Source organism: Psammomys obesus, unplaced genomic scaffold (genome assembly GCF_907164565.1).
Source record: "Psammomys obesus unplaced genomic scaffold, mPsaObe1.curated_primary_1811, whole genome shotgun sequence".
Lineage (NCBI taxonomy): Eukaryota > Metazoa > Chordata > Mammalia > Rodentia > Muridae > Psammomys > Psammomys obesus.
Window position 1 is genome coordinate 26,104,432 of NW_026596095.1, and position 26,014 is coordinate 26,130,445.

The 26,014-nt window shown below is 38.3% G+C and overlaps 1 protein-coding gene across 1 annotated transcript in view; it reads left to right on the top strand.

Annotated features, from left to right (window-relative positions):
- Positions 1 to 26,014, top strand: part of Stpg2 (sperm tail PG-rich repeat containing 2) — a 588,931-nt gene that overhangs the window by 6,692 nt on the left and 556,225 nt on the right. The window contains exons 3-4 of the mRNA XM_055628088.1: positions 6,189 to 6,317; positions 9,666 to 9,830. Of these exons, the coding sequence (XP_055484063.1) occupies positions 6,189 to 6,317; positions 9,666 to 9,830 (294 nt within the window). The remainder of the gene's footprint in view (positions 1 to 6,188; positions 6,318 to 9,665; positions 9,831 to 26,014) is intronic.

Consider the following 26,014-nt stretch of genomic DNA (forward strand, 5'->3'; position numbering starts at 1 on the left):
GATATTTTATATTATTTATGGCTGTTGTGAATGATGTTGTTTCCCTATTTTCTTACTCAGCCTGTTTGTCTTTTATATACAGGAGGGCTACTGATTTTTTTTTTTGAGTTAATTTTTTTATACAGCCACTTTCCTGAAGGTGTTTATCAGTTGTTGAGTTCCTTGGTAGAAATTTTGGGTTTTCTTATGTATACTATCACCTTATCTGCAAAAGCAGTACTCTGCCTTTCCAATTTGTATCTCTTTGATCTCCTTTCGTTGTTTTATTGCTCTAGCTAGAACTTTAAGTTCTAGCTAGAATATGGAGAGAGCGGACAGCCTTGTCTTTGTCCTTGATTTTAGTAGAATTGCTTTAAGTTTCTATACATTTAACTTGATGTTGGCTATTGGGTTGCTGTATATTGCCTTTATTGTGTTTAGGTATGCTCCTTGTACCTCTGATCTCTCCAAGACTTTTTAACGTGAAAGGGTGCTGGATTTTGTGAAAGAATTGTTCAGCTTATAATGAGATAATCACATCTTGTTTTTCTTTCAGTTTGTTTATATAGTGGATTACCTTGATGGATTTTCACATATTGAACTGACCTGTATCCCTGGGATGAAGCCTCCTTGGTAATAGTGAATGATGTTTTTGCTGTGTTCTTGGATTCAAGTTGCAAGTATTTTATTGATTATTATTGCATCAATGTTCATAAGAGAAATTAGTTTTAAATTCTCTTTCTTTGTTGAGGATTTGTGTGGTTTAGGTATCAGGGTGACTGTGTCTCCTAGAATGAGTTTGGCAGTGTTCCTTCTGTTTATATTTTGTGGAATAATTTGAGTATTTTTATTAGCTCTCCTGTCAAAGTCTGCTAGAATTCTGCACTAAAACCATCTGGTCCTGAGCTTATTTTGGTTGGGAGACTTTTAATGACTCTTTCTATTTCTTTATGGGTTATGTGTCTATTTAAATTGCTTACTTGATCTTGAATTTAGTGGTATCTATTAAGAAAATCATTCATTTCATTTAGATTTTCCAATTTTGTGGAGTGTAGGCTTTTGAAGTAAGACTTACATTTAAAATCTTTTGTTATGTCCTTTTTATTTCTGATTTTGTTAATTTGGGTATTGTCTCTGCCTTTTAGTTACTTTGCCTAGGGGTTTGTCTATGTTGTTGATATTTTCAAAGAACCAATCTTGGTTTTGTTGATTCTTTGTTTCTAATTTATTGATTTCAGCTCTGAGCTAATTATTTCCTGCCATGTACTCCTTTTGGGTGTGTTTGCTTCTTGTTTTTGTTATTTGAAACAATATTTCTCTACTTAGCCATGGCTGTCAGGGAACTTGCTCTGTAGATCAGGCTGGCTTCAGACTCAGAGATATGCCTGCCTCTGCCTCCTGAGTCCTGGGATTAAAGGCATGCACTACCACCACCCAGCTGTGTTTCTTTCTTGTTGTTATAGAGCTTTCAGGTATGCTGTTAAATAACTGGTATCAGATCTCTCCACTGTCTTTATGCAGGCACTTAGTGCTATGAGATTTCCTCTTATCACTGCTTTCATTGTGTCCCATATATTGTGCCTTCATTTTCATTGAATTCTAGGAAGTCTTTAATTTCTTTATTTATTTCTTCCCTGGCCATTGACTAGAGAGTTGTTCAGTTTCCATGAATTTGTAAGCTTTCTGTTGTTTTTGTTGTTGTTGAAGTCGAGCTTTAGTCAATGGTGATCTGATAAGATACAGGGGGTTATTTCAAATTTCTTGTATCTATTGAGGCTTGTGACCAACTATGTAAACAATTTTGGAGAAGGTCCCATGGTGAGAAGAAGGTATATTTTGTGTTTGGGTGAAATGTTCTATAGATGTTAGGTCCATTTGATAAATAATATCTGCTAGTTTCATTATTTCTCTGTTTAGTTTCTGTGGGGATGACCAGTTTATTGGTGAGAGTGGGGACTTGAAGTTTCCCGCTATTAACGTGTGGGGTTTGATGTGTGATTTATGCTTTAATAATGTTTCTTTTATGAATGTGGGTGCCTTTTCATTTGAGGTATAGATATTCAGAATTGAAACATCATCTTGGTGGATTTTTCTTTTGATGTTATGAAGTGTTTTTACCCATGTCTTTTGATTAATTTCGGTTGAAAGTCTATTTTATTAGATATTAGAGTTGCTGCTCCAGTTTGCTTCTTGAGTTCATTTGCTTGGTGGACCTTATTCTAGCCCTTTACTCTGAAATAATGTTTATGTTGTTGAGGTATGTTTCTTGTATACAGCAGAATGATCAATCCTGTTTTCACATCCATTCTGTTCAGCTGTTTCTTTTTACTGGGGAATTTAGTCCATTGATGTTGAGAAATATTAAAATATCAATGATTATTAATTTCTATTATTTTCATATTGGTGGTAGGAGAGAGAGAGAGTAAGTGTGTTTGTGTCTGTTTCCTCTTTTTGGGTTTTGCTTTTGTGAGATTATTTATTGCCTATGTTTTCTTGGGTAGAGTTAAGTTTCTGGGCTGGAGTTTTCCTTCTAGTATCTTCTGTAGGGCTGTATTTGTAGATGAATATTGATTATATTTTGTTTTGTTGTAGAATATCTTGTTTTCTGCATGTATGATGATTAAAAATTTTTGCTGGATATAGTAGTTTTGTCTGGCAACTATGGTCTCTTAGAGTCTCCCATATATCTTCCCAGGCCCACCTGGCTTTTAGAGTCTCTGTTGAAGGTCGGGTATAATTCTGGTAGGTCTGCCTTTATATATTACTTGGCCTTTTCCTCTTGCTGCTTTTAATATTCTTTCTTTGTTCTATATATTTTGTGTTTTAGTTATTATGTGGCAGGGGTATTTTTCTTGTATAGTATATTTGGTGTTCTGTAAGCTTCTCGTATGCTTATAGGCTCTTTCTTTAGGTTGGGAAAGTTTTGTTCTATAATTTTGAAATTATAGAAACATTGAAAAATATTTCTATATTGAAAATATTCTCTGGACTTAGAGCTAGAAGTCTTGTTATATTCCTATTATTTTTTGGTTTGGTTTTTCACAGTGTCCTAGATTTCTTGGATGTTTTATGTCAGGAACTTTTTAGATTTAATGTTTTCTTTCTAGTGTATTGATTTCTTCAATTGTATTGTCTACACCTGAGATTCTCTCTTCTATCTCTTGTATTCTGTTGTTGATTCTTGCATCTGTAGTTCCTGGTCTCTTCTCTAGGTTTTCCATCTCCAGGATTCCCTCAGTTTGTGTGTGTGTGTGTGTGTGTGTTTTGTTTTTTTTTTTTTTGTTTTTGTTTTTTTTTTTTTTTTGCTTCTATTTCCTTTTTCAGGTCTTGAGAAATTTTATTCATTTTCTTCATTTGTTTGATTGTATTTTCCTGTATATTTTAATAGTTTAATATATTTTAATAGTTTAATATATTTTAATAGCAAACATATAGGAACAGCAAAAAAGAAAACTTTAAAAATATATACTTTTGACCCCATGGAAAAAATATCTAACATTCAGAACTGCTGATAACAGGAAGAAGAGGAAAATAATTTTTTTTTTTTTTTGAGAATGAAATGTTTTTTCTCATTGTGGACTCTTAGGCACGTTCTCTGCGTATGCGGTGTGCTAGCTGGATATCTTTTGGCATAATAGTTACATCTTTGCCATGAATAGCACACAGGCTGTTATCTTCAAAAAGGCCAGCCGGATAGGCCTCACTTGCTTCCTGCAAAGCACCAATAGCTGAACTCTGTAAGTGCAGATCTGTTTTGAAGTCCTGAGCAATTTCTCGCACCTGAAGGGGAACTTGTGAGTCAGAAGTTCAGTGGCCTTCTGAAAGTGTCTGATTTCACGGAGTGCCACAGTACTGGGCCTGTAAGGATGAGGTGTCTTCACCCCTCCAGTAGAGGGCACACTCTTACTAGCGGCTTTTGTAGCCAGTTGTTTTTGGGTGGTTTACCACGAGTGGGTTTGAGGGCAGTCTGATCATGTAGAAGCCATGGTAAGGGCACCTCCTTACTTATCCCTTCTTCTTCGGCTGGAGCTAGGCAAGTGAGAGGTTGCACTAGTGTTAGAGAGCTGAGGTGTGGCAATGGCTTTCCTGCATTTCTTTAAGGGACTTATTAATTTCCTCTTTAAAGGCCCCTGTCATCTTTATAAGATTGGATTTAAGGTCATCTTCTTGTGCTTCAGCTGTGTTAGGACATCCAGGGCTTGTTGTAGCATAGCTGGGCTTTGGTGTGCCATATTACCCTGGCTTTTGTTGATTGTGTTCTTATTCTGTGGTTGTCATGGTGCTGGCTGGTTACCAGGGGCGCAGGCAAAGTTGTGGGACAGAAAATGGAGTGCAGGTGAGTGGGTGTGGTTTCCCATTGTTGGGTATGCTTTAGGGGCATTGGTAGGGAGGGGTCTAATCTAGTTGCTCCTGATGCTGCAGACTCCTCCAGAAGGCAGGCAGTGCCATGGGCTGGACAGTGAAGCTCAGGGGACAGAGTGCAGCTCACTGCTTGCTGGTCTCTCCATAATCACCACTAATTTTCTCAGCTCTGGCTAACCAGCATAAATTTTCCCAATAAACCAAGACCTTCACTTCAGTAATGCTGGCCTCTTGTGGACCACAGCTGATGCTTCAGCTTCAGCCGACAAGCACAGATTTTTAACTCAAAATAGCAAATGGCCCAATAGAATCTTTTAAGGGACTCTCAAACTTCCTTCTGAAACTTCTCAAGCCAGGTCACCATCATCTGCATTTCTCTCAACACTCACCATCCACATTCTGACATAACAGCTCACCAAGCTTTACCATGCAATGGCTTTTCTAGTCTAAAGTTCTAAAGTACTTTCACAATCCTCTCCAAAACAATAAGATCAGGTCTGTCACAGCAATTACCCCACTATCTCGGTCCATTTTGTGTCTTTGGGTTACAGTTGCTGTGATAAAGCACCATAACCCAAAGCAACTTAGGGAGGAAAGGGTTTATTTGGCTTAAACTTATACATTACTGTTCATCTTTGAAGGACAGGAACCTGGATGCAGGAGCTAAGGCGGGCTGTTGAGAAACTGCTTACTGGCTTGCTCCTTATGGCTTGTTCATCCTGATTTCTTGCAAAATCCAGGATCACTAGCCCAGAGATATCCCCCTACCCACAGTGGCCTGGGCTCTCCCCATCAATCACTAATGAAGAAAATGCTTAATGGGTTTGTCCACAGCCATCTCTTTTTCTTTTTTTTAAATTTAATTTTATTTATATATTTATTTATTACAGTTTATTCACTTTGTAGCCCCGCTGCAGCCCCCTCCCTCATTTCCTCTCAGACCTGTCCCCCCTCTTCTCCCCCTATGCCCTTTTCCTAGTCCCCTGATAGGGGAGGACCTCCTCCCCTTCTATTTGACCCACAAGGAGACCAACAAAGCTAAACAGTTTGGGCCTTGGGGAGTCTACAAAGACTGATGCACCAACCAAGGTCCATGCATGGAGAGGACCTAGACCCGCTGCTCGGATGTAGCCCATAGACAGCTTAGTCTACATGTGGGTCTCTTAGTAAGGGGAGCAGGGACAGTATCTGACATGAACTCAGTTGCCTGCTCTTTGATCACTTCCCCCTGGCAATATAGCCTTTCCAGGCCACAGAGGAAGAGGATCCAGGCAGTCTTGATGAGACTTCATAAGCTAGGGTCAGATGGTAGGGGAGGAGTACTCCTCTTTCAAAGGACGAGGAGAAAGGGATAGGGAGAAGAAGGAGGGAGGGTGGGACCAGGAGGAGATAAAAAAAAGGGGCTACAATTGGGATATAAAATGAACAACAACAAAAAAAACTTATACCACACCAAAAATGAACAAAACAAACAAACAAACAAAAAACTAGCATAGAAGGACAGACTTGTAATTGAAATAAACTGAAAATTCAGTCCGTAACTATCCATTTTTCCAATGATCAGCAACACAGTCTATTTTCACCTACTGGGAGGTTTGGAAGATCCTGACTTTGACCCCTTCCCTGCCCAGACTGCCCTGTAGTACAGTACATTTTTGTCTGAGCTTAGAGTCAGCCCCGAGGACTGCAACTGTTAGCACAGTGTCCTCTTAGAAGAACTTGCCTTCAGTCAAGGGTCTTAACTTTCTCGGAGTGCATTCTAAGTCTGTGGATAATATTTTAGTTTATAAAATAGTAATCATAAAATACTTCTTGAATTACTTTATACTTTTTAACCTCCAATTTAGTATAAAATAAAAGGAGGCCATAGTCTGCAATACCAAGAGGAGCGGTTTAAGAAGTTTGCTTCGGATAGTCCAGGACCTGCAAGCTACAATCAGCCTCCTCCTGGGACATTGTGTACTGTGAGAAGACAGGTACTCTAAGCGAAAGATATGCTTCTTCAGTGTGTCACTTTTAAAGAAGCTTCTAATGACAATTCTAGATAAAGTAAAAAAGAAATCTTAAGCAGTGTGTTTGATGTTGAAAAAGTTTTTTTCTTTTCTTATTATTATCATTTATTACAGTTTATTCAATTTGTTGATGTTGAAAATTTTAAGAAAAAAATCTTTACTGTAAAACTTTGAATATTCTTACTATTCATATTGTAGTTATTTTATAATTAGGTAAATATTAAATCATTTTTATAAGCTTTAGTTTTTAACTATATTAATATTGTACTTCATTTGTATTCTTTTTTATTTTATGGTCCTGGGGATTGTCCCAGAGCCTTCTATGTGCTAGGTAAATTCCCTACCCCTGAGCTACATCTGTGGGTTCCTGTTTTATTCTTGATGATTCTGTAACCACAGTTTCTGTGACAACTAGGAAGCAGGGAGAGTTAAAAAGCTGCTTATCTATGTATTAGTTTTAGTGTCTGTGTGTAAATACCTGTTAACAAACAGTGATGTCAACAGGATTTCTGGGCTGCAAGTGTAGCTTGGTGTTGGAGGGCATTTGCCTAGCCTGTGTGAGGCTCTGAGTTTTACCTGTGGAACCACACAGAACAAAACATGAATGCCTGAAGAAGAAGGCTAAAAACTTATATGGAAGACATAGAGGTAGTTGCTGTTTAAAGACAAAATTTGAAAAGTGATACATGAATGATCACGCAATGAAAGGCCTTAGGGATTTAAAGGACTACTGCATTATAGAAGACCTAGAGTATTAATGGAGAAGGTTAGTTTGGAGATGGCTTTGAAGAGTGGGATTGGAATATGCATTCTAGGTGTACAGTGGTAGATGAGTGAATATACAAAATGAATTATTGTTTTTAAGATTTATGTTTTTTTATATTTATACAGCATTCTGCCTGTATATGTGCCTGCACACTAGAAGAGGCCACCAGATCATGCTATAGATGGTTATGAGCCACCATGTAGTTTCTAGGAATTGAACTCAGGAACTTTGGAAGAACAGTGTTCTTAACCTCTAAGCCATCTCTTCAGCTCTCCAAATTTTTTTAATTCATTAATTTTTAAAATTAATTATAATTTATTCATTTTGTATCCCAGTTGTAGCTCTTTCCCTCAGCCCCTCCCAATTCCATACTCCTCCTCCAGTCCACTAATAGGGGAAGTCCTCCTCCCTTTCCATCTGCCCTAGCCTATCAGGTCTCATCAAGACTGGCTGCATTGTCTTCCTCTGTGGCTTGGTAAGGCTGCTCCCCCGTCAGGGGGAGGTGATCAAAGAGCCAGCCATTGAGTTCATGTCAGAGACAGTCCCTGTTCCCCTTACTAGGACACCCACTTGGACACTGAGCTGCCATCGGCTACATCTGTGCATGGGTTTTAATTTATCTCCATGCATGGTCCTTGGTTGGAGTATCAGTCTCAGAAAAGACCCCTGGGCCCAGATTTTTTGGTTCTGTTGTTCTCCTTGTGGAGCTCCTGTCCCCTACAGGTCTTTCATCTCCCCCTTCTTTCATAAGATAAAAGTGGAATTTTTATGGGAGGCAAAAGGAAGATTATTTTATTTGGAGAAAAGAATTTATATAAGAGAGTCTTAGATACTACATTTGGAAAAGTATATTCATGTTATAGAATCAGTTATTTTTATACCAAAGCTTTATACCATTGAAGTAAATAACATAAATATGGATTTCGTCATGCTTTATATAGAGTGATCATATTTTTTTTATGTGAAGTATTTCAGATGCCTCAAATTAATTCTATTTTAAACAGTTATATTAAAAAGAACACTTCATATTCTAGGATTAAGCTCTTAGTTGAAATATTTTTATTGTAGAGAAGCTGAGTTTTATGTCATGTATTTAGATATCAGATGTATTTCATGTGTAGGGACAAAATAAATGTTTATTTACACATTGTTGAACACTGATGAATACACGTGTGTGTCAGCACAATACTAAACATTTTTTATACAAAGAAGGCAAATCATGTCTCCCCGAGAATCATGGTTTTAACAGGGAGCAAAATTTGAGACAATATAGCTGATGAAATACTGCCTCAGAGCCATAATGAAAAATTCACAAGTGTCCCAAAATGAGAGTCTTTGGAGGGAATAGGAGAAATGATATGGTTTGGTCTTAAAGAAGCATTCACATGGTGCTCAAACGCATTGTAGTTGTAGGAAAACTCCTGAGTAACAGCACTGCAGTGTGTGTTAACATGGCATCCTTAGGGATGATTTAAGTGAGAGTAACATGATTTGAAGCTTGAGGAAGGAAAGGCTAGTTTTTGCAAACCTTTGATGCATCCTTTTTGAAAGTACTACACAGAAGGAAAGCTGTTCAACGCAGTCTTGTTTTCATTTTTAAATTATTTTCATAAGTGCTGCTTAAGCTACTTAATTAATGTACCTACTGGAAAAGCACTTAGATCAGTGGCAGCTTTCTAACAGCACAGCTGTTAAAGTGGTGCGCACACACCATTATATTTATTTATTTGTCCAGAAGATGCAGGGGTCAGTATAATCCTACATTATTTTTCTACACAACTAAAAACAGTAATTGTTAATGTTTTGTTTGATATAAATTGATTTTGTCTGATATATGCTATTACCTGTTGTTTTTACTTAATTTATAAAATATTTTCCACAGAAGTAAAACCTTTTCAAAAAGGCTAACCAATGCTTCTGACCTGATATTGTCAGTTTTGCCATAGTTCTTTCAGAATTAAAGCATACCTTTTATTACTGTATTTATCACTATATTTACATCTAATACATGTCATATTTATACATGAGTTTGATACATTTCCCTTCATTTTGTCTTTATCTCATCGACATTTTCCTGCTGTGTAGTCTGCAGTTAGCACATGTTACACGTTACAGGTAATATACAGACCAGTCAATAGTTTCAGGGAATGAAGGCCAGCAATGTTGCTAAATGGACTAAAGGAAAGAACTGAAGATTGTGCTGTGCAGCACACACTCTCAAGGTGTCTGACGTCGCTGCAGGAATTCTGTGTTTGTTTATGTATCTTTCAAATCAGTAGTTTGCTTTACTAAGTGGGAGAAGTGGCGGCCAAGTTGAGAGTCAATCCTTAGCTCTTAGTGGCTTTAGTAGTCTGGAAGATGTGTTAAAACTTGAATTCACTCCTTCAATTTAGTTTTATAAGACCTTTTTTGGTTTCTATTATATGATTCATTAAGTCAATATTTAATGATGACCGTTAGCATATTATAATATTTGTTCTTGTTCTCTTTCTTCTTGTCTTTGAATAACATAAAATGTCTTCCTCACAAACATTTTATGCTTAAAGAAAATTTCTAGAACACGTGCAGTTTCCAGAAGCATTTATGTTCCTTCAATTCCCTCTTCCGGAAAGTCGCATGGCTATCACCTCAATGACGATGACAGTATTATGCAACGCACGCCACCTTCTAGTGATGACACAATAGGCCCAGCATACTACAATCCTCAATTTGTAAGTATGACACATTTGGTGATGGTAGTTGGAAGAGACTACTTACTGTTGTAAATGCATCATGCATGCATCATTAGCTATAAGTAATGATTAGAACACTGAGTTTTAGTGGCTGCATACTGAAGAATTTGAATTCCTGTATATATGCCTGCCGTCTAGCTGGCAGAAAAGAACAGAAGAAATGATTGAAAAGCTTTTTAGTTTTAGGCTTGGAAGCTAGAGCTCAACCTCATGGCCAGTCTTTCCCTGATCTTTAAAGGAGGATCATGAACACTGTATTTATAAAAGAATTTGATTTGAGAATGTATCAGTTATTCTACAAATTAGTTTAAAAGATAAACAGAGCTTTTTGATTGAAATACCAAACATAATTTATCAGGTCCATTCATGGATATCTTAACTTTCAGAACAGTAAGTTGTCAAAGTTTTATTCACCAGTCAAAGTATATGATTTATCCATAAATATATATAATGAGTGTAAATAGTAAGTATGGTTTTACTGAATTCCAAGACAGAAGTACATAGTACTCTATAGTTTTAGATCTAGGAGAAAGAATAACAGTGAGGAAAATGGCAGAAATGAAAGTAAGAATTAAGGAAAGCCTGAAGGGATGACTTAGGCAAAGAATCAGTCTTTTCAGGATTTTACTACTTTCACTTCCAAAACACTATTTTTATGCCTTTGGGCTTAGGATCAGTTACCTTCAGAAACCATCTCATTTGTGAGCATCTGCATGCTGGTGAGTTTGAGAGTATTAGATACTTTGAATTGTTAACAACTTTAAAAATATTGTAATTTATAAATACTGTCAAACACAGTACAGTAATAAAGATAAACATGAATGTAACCATAATCTAGACATAAAATGTGCTATATCTAGATTATGGCAGGAGTTCTCAGTGGATTACATAAAGAGAAATAACATGCCTATTTTTCACGTAACTGCTGATACAAAGTGATGGTATAAATTTAAATTTATAGGTATTTTTGGAGAGGTGCTTTAAAACTAAGCAGTTGCCCTAATTTGTGTCAAACTCTCACTAAAGAGTTTTTCTTCAGCTGCTGGTTTTATCATCTACAATGATATTTGAATGTTTTAGTGTTATATTTATCAAATGTTGGTTTTCTGGCTTCATCTTTTCTGTGATGCTTGTTTTTTGACACTTTAAAAACATTTTAAAAGAGAATTTTAGCTTCATTCTCATTTATGTATTTGTCAGCTCCATGCATTTATTTTTCCTTAAAATGTTAATCTATTACTTTCATTACTTATTCTTAAAGCTTAACTTACCCCCGAGGTTATTCTTTGGAGTCCCTGTGTTCTTTGGATGTCACATCATCTGTTGCCACTCTCACCACTACAGCTTGGCACTAGCCATGCTTTTAAAACTCCCTATTTTCTGTAGGTAGATGTGATAGTATCCTTACTTCCACAACATCTCAGGACATACCTAGAAATAAATAGTTAAGGCTCACTATCACTAACTTGGGGTCTGAACTTGTTTCCATCTAAAAACATAGCCTTTCTAGCCTTTCCCTTTTTGTATTTGGACTTCCTCACAACAAACAAGCTGACTCTCATTATCCCCAATATCTTTACATATCATACTCCTGTGATGTAATAAAAGTATTTATGATTTTAGAATTTATAACTAAGCATCAAAAAGAAAAAATAATCTTAAGATTTTTTTCGAGACAGAGTTTTTCTGTGTAGCCCTGGTTGTGTTGGAACTCACTGTGTAGATCAGGCTGGCATTGAACTCAAAGATCTGCCTGCCTCTGCTTCCCTGAGTAGTGGGATTAAACACGTGTGCCACCACTGCCTAGCATAATCTTTAAAATATTTAAGTGTTTACATGTAGGTCTTGAAGTATTACACTAGCAGGAAGGAAAAGGGACTGTGGGCTTCGTTCTGGACCTGAGGGTCTGATGGTATAGACCCACATAAGACTATCTAGCATTGCTTCTGGTGAAATATCTATTAATTTCTGAAGGCCAGTTTGTTTCCAGGCAAGTTGCAGTGGGTCATTGCGAAAACAGGCAGAAAAAAAGTTCCTAGAGTCAAATGAAAGCAAAAGCAAAACTTCCCAGAGCCTTTGGGTATACCTAAAGCAGATCTACAAAGAAAGTTTATAGCTATGACTGTTTACATTAAAAAATCTGGGGCTAGTGAACTGGCTCAATAGATAAAGGTGCTTGACACTGAACATGGTGAACTGCATCCTACATGGTAGAAAGAAACAATCAGTTTCTGAATGTTTTTCTCTGATCTCCACATGCACCCTGGCATACGTACGTACATGCACACATTCTCTCTCTCTCTCTCTCTCTCTCTCTCTCTCTCTCACACACACACACACACACACACACACACGGGACTGTGAAAAAAAAAACTTAAATAAATAGCCTAATGATACCTTTCATGGTCGTAGAAAAACAAGAACAATCCAAACACAAAAACAGTAGATGACAGGAAATAATATGATCAGGAATGAAATTAATGAGATGGAGATTAAAAGAAAAATATAAAGATTAAATCAAGCAAAGAGGGCATTAAAAAAAAAAAAAAGGAAACAAAACCGTAAGACTGAAAAATCTTAGCCAACCTAACCGAAAAGAAAGAGAAAGAGACTAAGATTAATAAAACTAGAATGAGAGGGCTGTAGGGATGACTCAGCAGTTAAAAGAGTTCTTGTCCTTCCGGAGCTCCCTAATTAGTTGTCATCACCTCTATCAGTGGCTCACAGACATCTGTAACTGGACCTCCAAGGGATCTACACCATCTTTATAGCCCCAAGGAACCTGATGCTCCTAATCAGCAGGAAGTAATGTACTGTCACCTCCTTTCTGATCTTTGACTTTCTACACAGATCTCTTTCCTTTCCTAGCTATCCTTTTCTCTCTCTGATCTAGTGGTAGGGGGTTGAAAAGGTGGAAGAAAGGGGTGGAAAAAAAGGGTTAGAGAAGGGTGGAAGAAAGAGAGCAAATGGTGGTTACAGTAGTGTTCAATGTCTTAGTCAAAACAAAACTGGGAAAGAAATAAAAGAGATACAAATAAGAGTGTAAGGAGTCAGATTATTTCTATGAATAGATGACATGCTCCTTTACTTAGGAAGCCTAAAGTCTCCTCCAGAAAACTGTTCCAAATAAACACTCCTATCAAAGTACTTGTGAAGTGGAAAAAAAAAAACACAACAAAACATATTTGACAAAACCTGACCCAACCTCAGGCTAAAACAGGTCAGGTTGACTGTCAGGCATGTAATGTACTTACAGGAACTTTTGCTAACCTTCATTGTGCTCTTCCTGAAACCACAAGGTTTTCTGCTCCCTGATCGAACAGAAACACTATGGTGACAAAGCTATGACCTATTCTTATTAAAAGTTCCTATGCTGTCATTTGTGCTTACATGCACCACCATGCTGATGGATATACCATTCTTGCAGTGTTTCCCTTTATAAACCCCTTGCTCACTCAGCTCAGGGCCTCAGGCTGAGTCTGTCTGGCTAGATACAAACTTGAATTTATAGAGTTCATCCTGGTCTTCTCTTGGGTGGAAACAGCCTCACTACAACCTCTGGGGTCTCATTCAGGATCTGTTCTCTCCCTGAGAAGGATGCCCTAATTCAACTCTCTGAGCCTTTTAGATGGTTTGGTCTTCTGAATTTGCTGAGTGCACTCTTCTGGGTAAGCTCTGGGTGATTAGATGTTGTCTGAGGCCCAGGTTAAATCTTAACAGGGGACACTGTTGACATTCTGGTAAGGTGACTCCCCACCCTGGGACACTGTCTGTTGTCTGCTTGCTCTGTTGGGTGAATGAGAACATGATGGCTAGCCATTGCTTGTCTGGTTGTTATTACTGTTTGTATTTGTTTTTGTTGCAGTGTTGTGCCCCAGCTTGATCCTGGAGCTTGCTCAGTCTCTGTCCTTCTTATTGGCTCAATCAAGCCTGCTGTTTAAGTCCTGCAAAACCTTTTATCTCTGAGCTTGCGTTTGTTCGCTGTTTGATCTGATCCCTCCCTCTAGTCACTTGATCTAGTTTTGCACCAATTCAAATATCTTTTGAGTATTATAGGTAATATTGTTATATGCTACTGTGCAATATTAAAAAGCTGGCTCTAGAGTTGGGTTATGGCCTTTCCTCTCCTGACTCAAGACTCAAGCATACATGTTTAAAGGTTTCCTTAAATCTCTGTCCTATGTTAAAAATGCCATTTGACTCTAGAACAGAAAGAGGGAGGGAGGGAGAAAGAAAAAAAGAAGGGAGGGAAACAGAAGGGGAGAAAGAGAGAACAACCTAAAATACACTATGTATTTTATTTTATTTTTTAATTTATTTTTTATATCAGTTACAGTTTATTCACTTTGTATCCCAGCTGTAGCCCCCTCCCTCATTCCATCCCAATCCCACCCTTCCTCCCTCATCTTCTCCCATTCCCCTCTCCAAGTCTACAGATAGGGGAGGTCTTCCTCTCCTTCTATATGACCCTAGCTTATCAGGTCTCATCAGGACTGGCTGCATTGTTCTCCTCTGTGGCCTGGCAAGGCTGCTTCCCCCTCAGGGGTAGGTAGTCAAAGAGCCAGCCACTGAATTCATGTCAGAGACAGTCCCTGTTCCCATTACCAGGGAACTCACTTGGATACTGGGCTACGTCTGAGCAGGGGTTCTGGGTTATATATCCATAAATGGTCCTTGGTTGTAGTATAAGTCTCAGAAAAGACCCCTGTACCCAGATATATTGGTTCTGTTGCTCTCCTTGTGGAGTTCCTGTCCTCTCCAGGTCTCCCTCTTCTTTCATAAGATTCCCTGCACTCTGCCCAAAGTTTGGTTATGAGTCTCAGCATCTGCTTTGATACCCTGCTGGGTAGAGCCTTTCAGAGGCCCTTTGTGGTAGGCTCCTGTTGTGTTTCCTGTTTTCTCCTTCTTATAATGTCCATCCTGTTTGTCTTTCTGAGTGAGGATTGATTGTCTTACCCAGGGTCTTCCTTCTTGCTTGGTTTGTTTAGGTGTACAGATTTGTGTAGGTTTATCCTATGTTATATATCTAGTATCTACTTATAAGTGAGTATGTACTGTGTGTGTCTTTCTGCTTCTGGGATAGCTTACTCAGGATTATCTTTTACAAATCCTACCATTTGCCTGTAAATTTCATGATTTCCTTGTTTTTAATTGCTGAGTAGTATTTCATTGTATGAATGTACCACAATTTCTATATCCATTCCTCAATAGAGGGACATCTGGGTTGTTTCCAGGTTCTGGATATTATGAATAAAGCTGCTACAAACATGATTGAGCAAATGTCCTTGTTGTGTACTTGAGCATCTTTTGGTTATATGCCTAGGAGTGGTATAGCTGGATCTTGAGGAAGCACTATTCCTAATTGTCTGAGAAAGAACCAGATTGATTTCCAAAGTGGTTGTACAAGTTTACATTCCCACCAGCAGTGGAGGAGGCTTCCCTTTCCTCCACAACCTCTCCAGCATGTGTTGTCACTTGAGTTTTTGATCTTAGCTATTCTGCTGAGTGTAAGGTGAAATCTCAGGGTCATTTTGATGTGCATCTCTCTGATGGCTAAGGACAGTGAACATTTCTTTAAGTGTTTCTCTGCCATTCTGTATTCCTCTACTGAGAATTTTCTGTTTAGCTCTGTATCCCATATTTTAATTGGATTACTTGAATTGCTGCTATTTAACTTCTTGATTTCTTTATATATTCTTGATATTAGCCCTCTGTCAGACATATAGGGTTGGTGAAGATCCTTTCCCAGTCTGTAGGCTGTCGTTTTGTTCTGACAACAATATCTTTTGCTTTACAGAAGCTTTTCAGTTTCATGAAATCCCATTTATTGATTGTTGATCTTAGAGCCTGTGCTGTTGGTGTTCTGTTCAGGAAATTGTCTCCTGTGCCAATGAGTCGTAGGCTATTTCCCACTTTTTCTTCTAAACAATTAGTGTGTCTGGTTTTATGTAGAGGTCTTTGATCCACTTGGACTTTAGTTTTCTGCAGGGTGATAAATATGGATCTATTTTCATTTTTCTGCATGTAGACATCCAATTGGGCCAGCACCATTTGTTGAAGATGCTGTCTTTTTTCCATTGTATAGTTTTGGCTTCTTTGTCAAAAATAAAGTACCCATAGGTATGTGGGTTTATTTCTGGGTCTTCTATTCAATTCCATTGATCCATCATTCTATTTCTATGCCAGTACCATGCCATTTTTATTACTATTGCTCTGTAGTACAGCTTGAGATCAGGGATGGAGATACCTTCAGATGATCTGTTGTTGTACAGGATTGTTTTAGCAATTCTGGGTTTCTTGTTGTTCCATATGAAGTTGAGAATTTTTCTTTCAAAGTAAAGAATTGAGTTGGTATTTTGATGGGAATTGCATTGAATCTGTAGATTTCTTTTGGCAGGATGGCCATTTTTACTTTGTTAATTCTATTGATCCATGACCATAGGAGATCTTTCCATCTTCTAATATCTATTTCTTTCTTCAGAGACTTGACCTTTTTTTTTTTTTTTTTTGAATAGGTCTTTCACTTGCTTGGTTAGAGTCATATCATGGTATTTTATGTTATTAGTGGCTTTTGTGAAGGGTGTTGTTTTCCTAATTTCTTTCTCAGCCCTTTTGTCTTTTAAAAGTATACAGGAGGCTACTGATTATTTTGAGTTAATTTTGTATCCCAGCTACTTTGCTGAAGGTATTTATCAGCTGAGGGAGTTCTCTGGTTGAATTTTTGGGGCCATTCATGTATACTATTACATCATCTGCAAATAGTGACACTTTGACTTCTTCCTTTCAGATTTGTATCTTTGATATCCTTTCCTTGTCTTATTGCTCTAGCAGGACTTCAAGTACTATGTTGAAGAGATATGGAGAGAGTGAGCAGCCTTGCTTTTGTCCCTGATTTCAGTGGGATTGATTTAAGTTCCTCTCCGTTTAGTTTGATGTTGGCATAGGCTCTCTGTATATTGTCTTTACTATGTTTCGGTAGGTGCCTTGTATCTCTGATCTCTCCAAGACTTTAAACATAAATGGGTGTTGGATTTTGTCAAATGCTTTTTAAGCATCTAAGGAGATGATCATGTGTTTTTTTTTTTCTCCTTTAGTTTGTTTATGTGGTGGATTACATTGATGGATTTGCGTATATTGAACCACCCCTGCATGCCTGGGATGAAGCCTAATTGGTTATGGTAGATGATATCTTTTATGTGTTCTTAGATTCAGTTTGCAAGTATTTTATTGAGTATTTTTGCATCAATGTTCATAAGAGAGAAAGGTATTAAGTCTCTTTTTTTGTTGGGTCTTTGAGTGGTTTAGGTATGAAGGTGACTGTGGCTTCCTAGTATGAGTTTGGTAATGTTCCTTCTGTTTATATTTTGTGGAATAGTTTGAAGAGAATTGGAGTTAGCTCTTTTTGAAGGTCTGATAGAGTTCTGCACTGAAACCATCTGGCCCTGGGCTTTTTTGGAAGGGAGACTATTGATGACTGCTTCAATTTCCTTGGGGGATATAAGACTATTCAGTCTTTCTACCTGATCTTGATTTAATTTTGGTAAATGGAATCTTTCAAAAAATTTGTCCATTTCCTTTAGATTTTCAAATTTTGTGGCATATAGTCTTTTGTAGTACAATCTAATGTTTGTTTGAACTTCCTCAGTGTCTATAGTTATGTCCCCCCTCTCATTTCTGATTTTGCTGACTTGGATAGTTTCTCTCTCTTTTAGTTAGTTTGGCTGAGGGTTTGTCTATCTTGTTGATTTTCTCAAAGAACCAGTCCTTGGTTTTATTGATTCTTTGAATAGTTTTATTTGATTCTAATTTATTGATTTCAGCCCTGAATTTGATTATTTCCAGCTGTCTGCTCCTTTTGGGTGTATGTGCCTTTTTTTTGGTGCTCTCAGTTGGGCCATGAAGTTGCTTTTCTGAGATCTTTCAAATTTCTTCTTGAAGGCAGATAGTGTTATGAATTTTCCTCTTAGCACTGCTTTCTTTGTGTTCCATAAATTTGGGTATGTTTTGCCTTCATTTTCATTGAATTCTAGGAAGTCTTTAATTTCTTTCTTTATTTCTTCCTTAACCCAGCTCTCTTTAAATAGCAAATTGTTCAGTTTCCATGTGTGTGTAGACTTTTTGTCATTTCCATTGTTGTTGAGGTCCAGCTTTAGTCCATGGTGGTCAGATAGAATACTAGGGATTATTTCAGTCTTGTATCTTTTGAGGCTTGCTTTGTAACCATCTGTATGGTCTATTTTGGAGAAGGTTCCATGAGGTGCTGAATATACTCTTTTGAATTTGGGTGAAAAATCCTATAGTCATCTATTAGGTCCATTTGACTTAGGACCTCTGTAAGTGCCTTTATTTGCCTATTTGGCTTCTGTCTAGATGATCTGTCCCCTGGTGGGAGTGGAGTGTTAAAGTCTTCCATGATTAAGGTGTTGTGATCGATATGTGATTTCAGCTTAATAATGTTTCATTTACAAATGTAGGCACTCTTGTATTTGGGGCATAGATGCTCAGAATTGTGATGTCTTCTTGGTGGATTTTTCCTTTGATGAGAATGAAGCGCCCCTCCTCATCTTTTTTGATTAATTTTTGTTGAAAGTCTATTTTATTAGATATTAGGATAGCTACCCCAGCTTGTTTTCTGGGTCGATTTGCTTGAAAAACATTTTTCCAGCCTTTTACTCTGAGGTAGTGTTTATCTTTGTTGCAGAGGTGTATTTCTTGGATGCAGCAGAATGTTGGATCCTGTTTCTGAAACCATTCTGTTAGTCTTTTTATTGGAGAGTTGAGTCCATTGATGTTGATAGATAATAGTGACCAGTGAATGTTAATTTCTTTTGTTGTGGGGTTGGTGGTATTACTGTGTTTTATTGCTTGTATTCTTTTTGTTGTTGTTGTTGTTGTGTAGTTATCTATATCCTGTGTTTTCTTGGGTATAGTTTTTTTCATTGGGTTGGAGTTTTCCTTCTAGTATCTTCTGTAGGGCTGGGTTGTAGTGTAGATTTTGTTTAAGTTTGGTTTTGTCATGGAATATTTTGTTTTCTCCATCTAGGTTGATTTAAAGCTTTGCTGGTTATAGTAGTCTGGGTTGGCATCTGTGGTCCCTTAAAGTCTGCATGACATCTGCCCATACCCTTCTGGCTTTCATAGTTTCTGATGAGAAAACTGATGTGATTCTGATATGTCTACCTTTATATGTTACTTGGTCTTTTTCCCTTGCTGCTTTTAATATTTTTTCTTTGTTCTGTACATTTAGTCTTTTGGTTATTATGTGACATGAATTTATTTTCTGGTCTACATCTCTTCCTTTAAGTTGGGAAATTTTTCTTTTATGATTTTCTTGAAAATATTTTCAGAAACTTGGAGCCTGGAATCTCCTTTTTTGTCTATTCCTATTATTCTTAGATTTTGTCTTTTCATGGCATCTTTGATTTCTTGGATTTTTTATGTTTGGAACTTTTCCAATTTTACTTTTTCCTTGAGAGAATTATCAATTTCTGCAAGTGTATCTTTAGCATCTGAGATTCTTTCTTCCATCTCTTATGTTGTATTGGTGATGCTTACCTTTGTGGTTCCTGATCTTTTCTCTAAGTTCTCCAGCTCCAGGGTTTTCTGTTTGTGTTTTCTTTATTGATTCTAATTCTGTTTTTATGCCTTGTACCATTTCTTTCATTTGTTTGAATGTGGATTCCTGTCTTTCCATGATGGCTTCTATTTTTTTTGTTGTTGTTGTTTGTTTCCTCTCTACATGCCACTAATTGTGCCTCTACTTGTTTGGCTGTATTTGCCTGCATTTCTTTGAGAGCTCTGTTCATTTCCTCTTTATTTGCCTCCATTTTGTGGCTATTTCTTTGAGAGCGTTGTTCATTTCCTCTTTATGTGCCTGTATTTGTGGGGCAATTTCTCTGAGAGATTTGTTTGTTTCCTCTTTATGTGTCTCTAATGACTGGATAAGCATAGTTTTAAAGTCATTTTTCCTGTGTTTCTGATGAATTGAAATGTCCATTGATTTTGGGGGTTGCTGGTGGAGCCATGATATCCTGATATTTGTTGGATGTGTTCTTACGTTTGCCTCTGGTCATCTGCTCATCTGTAACCTTCACTGTTTGTTCCTGGGGTCTTTACTTCAGACTGGGTTCATCTTTCTCTGGTGTCTGGAGTATTTTTCAGGAAGATGAAGAAGTCCACAGGTTTGAGAGTGTGTGTTGGTGTTTTAGCTGTACCTAAGGGAGGAATGTGATGCTGGCGCTGTTCTCAAATGCTGTTGGTGTGCAATGCGCAGGTACAGATTCCCTGAATATCTCAGTAGCCTACAGGCCACTGGTATGCAGAACTGCCTGGGCTCTAGGAATTGTTTGCCTGGAATTCACTGGCAGAGCAGTGAATTCAATGTTGAGAACTCTGTCCCTAGAATCTCTGTGTTGCCCACAATAGAGTTGTGGGTGGTAGGGATCTGTTGTCTTGCTGCTTGCAATCACTCACTTGAAGGCACACTAATTTTCTAGCAGAACCAATCAGAAAGCACAGGGGTTCCCCTGTACTCTACTCTTTGATTTGATCCTGCTGTGGCAAATGCTGGTATAGGCGAATAGTTAGCTCAGTGGTGCCGTAGCCATAGAAGTTGGTGCCCTCCGGCACTGTGCTATTTGGCGGGTGCTGAGGGCCACCTCCGTAGCCTCCACCTCCACCAGGGAAGGAGTATGGTGGCTGGTCATTGGGGAGTCCTGGAGGGATTGTATATTCTCTGTCTCAGAACCCAAGCTGGGGGTTCTTTGCTAGGAGCAGCCAGCATTGCGGGCAGAGCACTATACTCTGTGCGGGCACTGTGAGCTGTTTTTGTTGCCTCCGCCAAGGAGGGAGTAGGGATGTGGGTTAGGGGAAGCGCCTGGGGACTGAGTCCCCATGAGAAGTCTGCAGTGAAGTCCCTGGAGAAGTTCGCAAGTGACCTGGATCTAAATGGTCTCAGTTCACAGTTAGTCCCCTTTCTCCCTAGAAGCCTCAATGTCATTGTTCTGGGTTCAGCTGCCCTCCATTCAACAATTTCGGAGTTTCAGATACTCTGCCCCTCAGATATGGTGCGCACTGGTCGCTGCCATCTTGGATCCTCCAGACACTATATATTTTAAAACAGATAAAAAATAGACTATTCCCAAAAGAAATTACTATTGTTTATCTCATACTTTTCTCCATTTTATTTAATTCTGTAAAACTCTTGCTAAAATATAAACTATTCTCAAGATTTGTAAGACTATTGCATAAACTTCCATGCCTTAGGATATGTAAACTTATTGAATATGGAGGGGTCCACCTATGCTGCAATGGGGAAGCTGTTTTATCTAGTGAGTAAAGGATCCAGATATTCCTAATACCTGTTTAGAAAAAATTTCTTACAACAAATGGTAAAATTATTTGCTACTGTTATGCCTCATGTTATGTAAATTTTTTAAATAAAAAAGGATTTATATAAAAATTAGGATATCTACAAAAAATGTTCCCCATTAAGGTAATGGATAGTCAAAATTTTTTTCTGAAATTTAAACTTTCTTTCTCTCGGGATCTGTAAGACCATTGTGGGAGCAGGGGGATGACATGTAAATTTCGAGGAAAAAATGGTTAGCTTAACAGGGATAAAACTGTAAAATCCTAATCTTGTAAAAGCTGCTAACTTGCTGTAAACTGTTAAAGATAATTAGGACATACAAGTTAATGATCAACCATCTTATAAATGATCAAATTCTAAAATGTGTGTAGGACTATATTTGTAGTCATGCTAAGAACAAATGTAATTCCTTTACAGGGATATGCTTATTTAGTTTTCTGTGTATGTTTTCAAGGTTAACCTAAAACAAGTAGGCAAGTAACCAAAAAAGAAGTCAAACTTGTTTACAATCAGGTATACCTAATATTTGGTCATCAAAATTCCATCTCCTTCATTTTGTTGATGAGTATATTTAAGCTATTAAGTATGGGCTTTTCCCCTTAATTTCTTCTTGACAAGTTCACTGCTAGCATGTAGAAAAGCTACTGAGTTTTGTATGCTAATTTTGTATTTCACTGTTGTATTCAGGTTCTTCTTTTCCAAAGAGAAGTAGACCAGGTTGAGATCTTTATGAATTTGATTTTTTTATTGAGTCACACAGGCCTGGCTGGGAGCAAGTACCTCTTGTGACTGCAAGTCTGAAGAAGTGGCCCAAACTAAGTGAGCAAGTGTGGCACATCCGATTGTCATGGCTGTGGTGGCTGTTAGCAAGCATGACAGGATACACAGTTTTAATAAGAATAGGACACTTGTGTCACCATGGTATTTCTTTTTTTGATTGGAGAACAGGAAGCCTTAGGTCACAGAATCAGAACAATGCATGTTAGCAAAATTCCTGTAAATACTGTGCATGCCTAAGGGTCAGCTGACCTCAGTTTCAGCCTGCATTTGGGTCAGGATTTAGCAGATATGTTTTTCTCATTCCACTAATGGAAGATATACATATACCAAGATTAATAAAAACAAAACAAGCTGGGTGGTAGCACAGCCTTTTAATCTGGTTTAGGAGGCACTTAGGAGACAGAGGCAGGAGGATCTCTGAATCTGAGGCCAACATTATCTATAGAGTGAGTTCTATGACAGACAAGGCTACACAGAGGAACCTTGTCTTGAAAAACAAAACCAACCAAACAAACAAACAAACAAAATGCTAAAAATATATGACCTAGCTATATCATTCTTTGGCATATGACCAAAGGGCTTGGCGTCTTTCTCCACAGATACTTGCTCAGCCATTTTTATTTTACAATATTTTATTTTTAAAAATTTTATACAAATGTATTTTTTAAAATTTTTAATTAAAATAATATTACATTTTTTTCTCTTTTCCCTTCTATCTATGCTGCCCCCAATTCAAAGTCTCTTCTTCAGTCATTGCTACATATACCTATAAATGAATAAACATACAAATATATCTTGCTGAGTCCATTCAGTGTTACCTGCATGTATATGTTTCTAGGGATGACTAGTTAGTACTGGATAACCAATCAGGGTTCTTCCCTTGGGAAGGCTAATTCTCCTTTAGGAGTTGTAAATTGCCTGCACTTCTTCATCTAGGGTTGTGCTCTGTGAGATTTTCCTCCTCTATGTTGGGATGTCAACCAAAGTTGGAATTGTTTAGGAAGCCATGCTGTCGAGGTTTTATGGATACAGCTTTCCTGTCTTAGCTAGATGGCACAATCTCACAGAATTTCCTTGTTTTGTGGTTTCTACCATGGTCTGTCTTCAATGATGTTCTCAGAGCCTTGGGTGGAGGATTTTTGTGGTAAATGTATCAGTTGAGGCTGGGCATCCCATGGTTTGTTTCTTTCCATTTGGAGCAGTTGTGGCTTTTTGTAATGATTTTCTTCTGCTGTAAGAAGAAGCTTCTTAGATGAGGGATGAGGTCTATCCTTATTTGTGGATGCTAGAATAAATATGTAGAATGCAGTTAAGAACTATACTAGTTTAGGAAAGGGCTGGTAGTAGCATCTCCTCTAAGAGGATGTCACTAGCCATATATGGTTGGCTAGGTTTACAGAACCAGGCATAATTTCCTGGTAACCGGCCCTTTCATCCAATTAGAGAGCTGTTAGTTACCACCATGTTGTAAGTACCACTGTTGTACTTTTTGTAGTGTCTTGACTTGCTGGTCATTGTGGTTCATAGGAATGACAGGTGGGTAGAACTATTGATTGATTCCTTCTCTTGGCAACTTGCAAATCATCTTCTGGTATTAGGAGGATGAGTTTTTAGGAAGAGCTTGTGTGTCGTTGTTCTGGGATATGTGGGGTGATTGACTGAAGAGAGACACTGAGGGATGAATTTTAGGCTTCTCAGCAGCAGGCAGATCAGCCTCTCAAGAATGGAACACTAGCAACTTCCCAGAAGTGCTCTTTATTGTTACACAAAAGACACTTTTAGTAAGCCAAACCTCTTATCTACTCTAGAGGTTGTCTGAAGAACAATTCTAAGCAATTTTCAGCCATAGGAAACTTCCTGGTTTGCCAGATATGTCTCGGGACTAAGTTATGCAAAGGCTCTGAAAGTCCTTCAAAGGAACAATTCCATAACAATCACTGAGTATTTACAAAAGCCTACTTCAAAGTCTAGGTACCATCACTCCAGAATTTATGCAGATACAATGGCTCTGCTAAAATTCTGCTACACTTCTGAGTCACTTCTAGTGGTAATCCAGTTCCTGTGTCTAAAGTGCACGGTGTCTTCAGCAACAGTGACTTTCAACTTTTAGGAGGCATTCAAGGGCAAAGCTCTCTTGTACTTGCCTGATCAACAACTTGAAAGGAGGTTTCTCATGTCTAGTACTGGCATTTTTGTTATTCTATGTCTCTTGCTGGAGTATTATCATCCCAGGTGTTATAAGAAAAAAAAATAGACTGATGTGTATTATAAGGAATTTTTGGAAAGGATAGTGTTGTACAGCAGAAGGTTACAAAAGCAGAAAGGAGATCTTGAAAAGGGGGAAAAGAGATATTTAGGGAGGAGGAAGTAAGAAATGGGAATTGAATGCTTGAAATAAGAAAGGTGTTGGGGGACAAATGGGGAAGAAGGAATCAGCTGGAGGGCAGTATAGTGAGGGAGGGGAGCAAATGACTGTTAGGGTCCAGAAGACACTGAAAGAACGACCCCTGGAAGAGGGACTGCCTCTGACATAATCTGATTGGCCTGCTCTTTGATCACCTCCCCCTGAGCGGGGAGCAGCCTTACCAGGCCACAGAAGATGACAATGCAGCCACTTCTGATGAGAACTGATAGTCTAAGATCAGAAAGAAGGAGAGGAAGACCTCCCCTATCAGTGGACTTGGGGAGGGGCATGCATGCAGAAAGGGAAGGAAGGGTGGGATTGGGAGGGGAGGAGGGAGGGGCTTATGGGGGGTACAAAATGAATAAAGTGTAATTAATAAAAAAAAAAAAAAAAAGAACGACCCCTGACTCAAAGTAGCATGCAAGCAACTAAGGGCGTTTATTCTGTAGAAGACCAGCATGCCAGGACCACCACCTTCACAACCTGGTGGTGGCACTGTGAGGGAAGTTGAAAGTCCCTTTTAAAGCCAGAGAGGGGAATTCCTTCTGTGGCTATGTAACCTCGATTGAGATTGGTTGGTCCCATGGAGGATGCCTGACTTCGATTAGGGCTTGGCCCGTGGCGGTGAAGGCCCTGTAACTGGTCAGGGCTTAGGGCTTCTCAGGCCAGTAGCTAAGCAGCCGAATTTCCCTTGGCCAATTGTCTTGGCCCAGCCGGGTTCTATAGCTTTTCCCTGCAATTGAAGTTTATTTTTCTGAGGAACAGAAAACTCAGGCCTGTTCCATCTCAGCAAGAAAATAAAGCCCATCACAGTCAGGCTTATTTAGCCAGGCTCTCTCAATGAGAACATAGTGTAATGACACCTATGTATAAAGATGCCATGCTGGAATATTATTTTTTTTTTTCAGGCTGAAGAAATAATTCATTTTAAAGAGGATTAAAACCATTTTATAAAGAAAGTAGTACAAAGCCAGGCACTCTGAAATGTGACTCACTGAATACTTTGTTCATTAGACACTTCCTGTTTTCTCTGGTTATTCAAAGTATAAAATCAAGGCTAGGTGTAGTTAATCCCAGCACTCTTGAGGCAAAAAGCAGGCTGACCTGAATTCAAGGCCAGGCAGGAAGATTGAAAAGTTCAAACCACTGGGTATGGTGGCCTTCGCCTTTGCTTCCAGCAAGAGGCAGAGGCAGAGGCAGGTGAGTTTCTGTGAGGTTGAGGCCAGTCTAGTTGACATAAAGAGTTCCAGGTCAGCCAGGGCTGCAGAGTCAGACTCTTCTCAAGGGGAAAATGTTAAAAGCTCCCTTGAACTTCATGGTGAAGTGACAGGCTACCCTGAGCTATCAGGTGACTCTGTCTCAGAAAGCCAAAGGAAAAAAGTTTGACTGCCAAGACCTTCTATGGTAAGATAGTAGAACAGTATCTAACCATCAGGCCCTGGAAATATGAGCACTCTACACAGTTGGTTTGGCTTTTATTTTGTTTTGTTTTCTTTGGGTGGAATATTATTTTATATGCTGACCTAAAAAATAATTTCAAAAGAACTCTGCAGTTTGCCAAACTATTAAATTAAAATTAAAGAAAAAAAAAAAACTGAAGATTTTTCC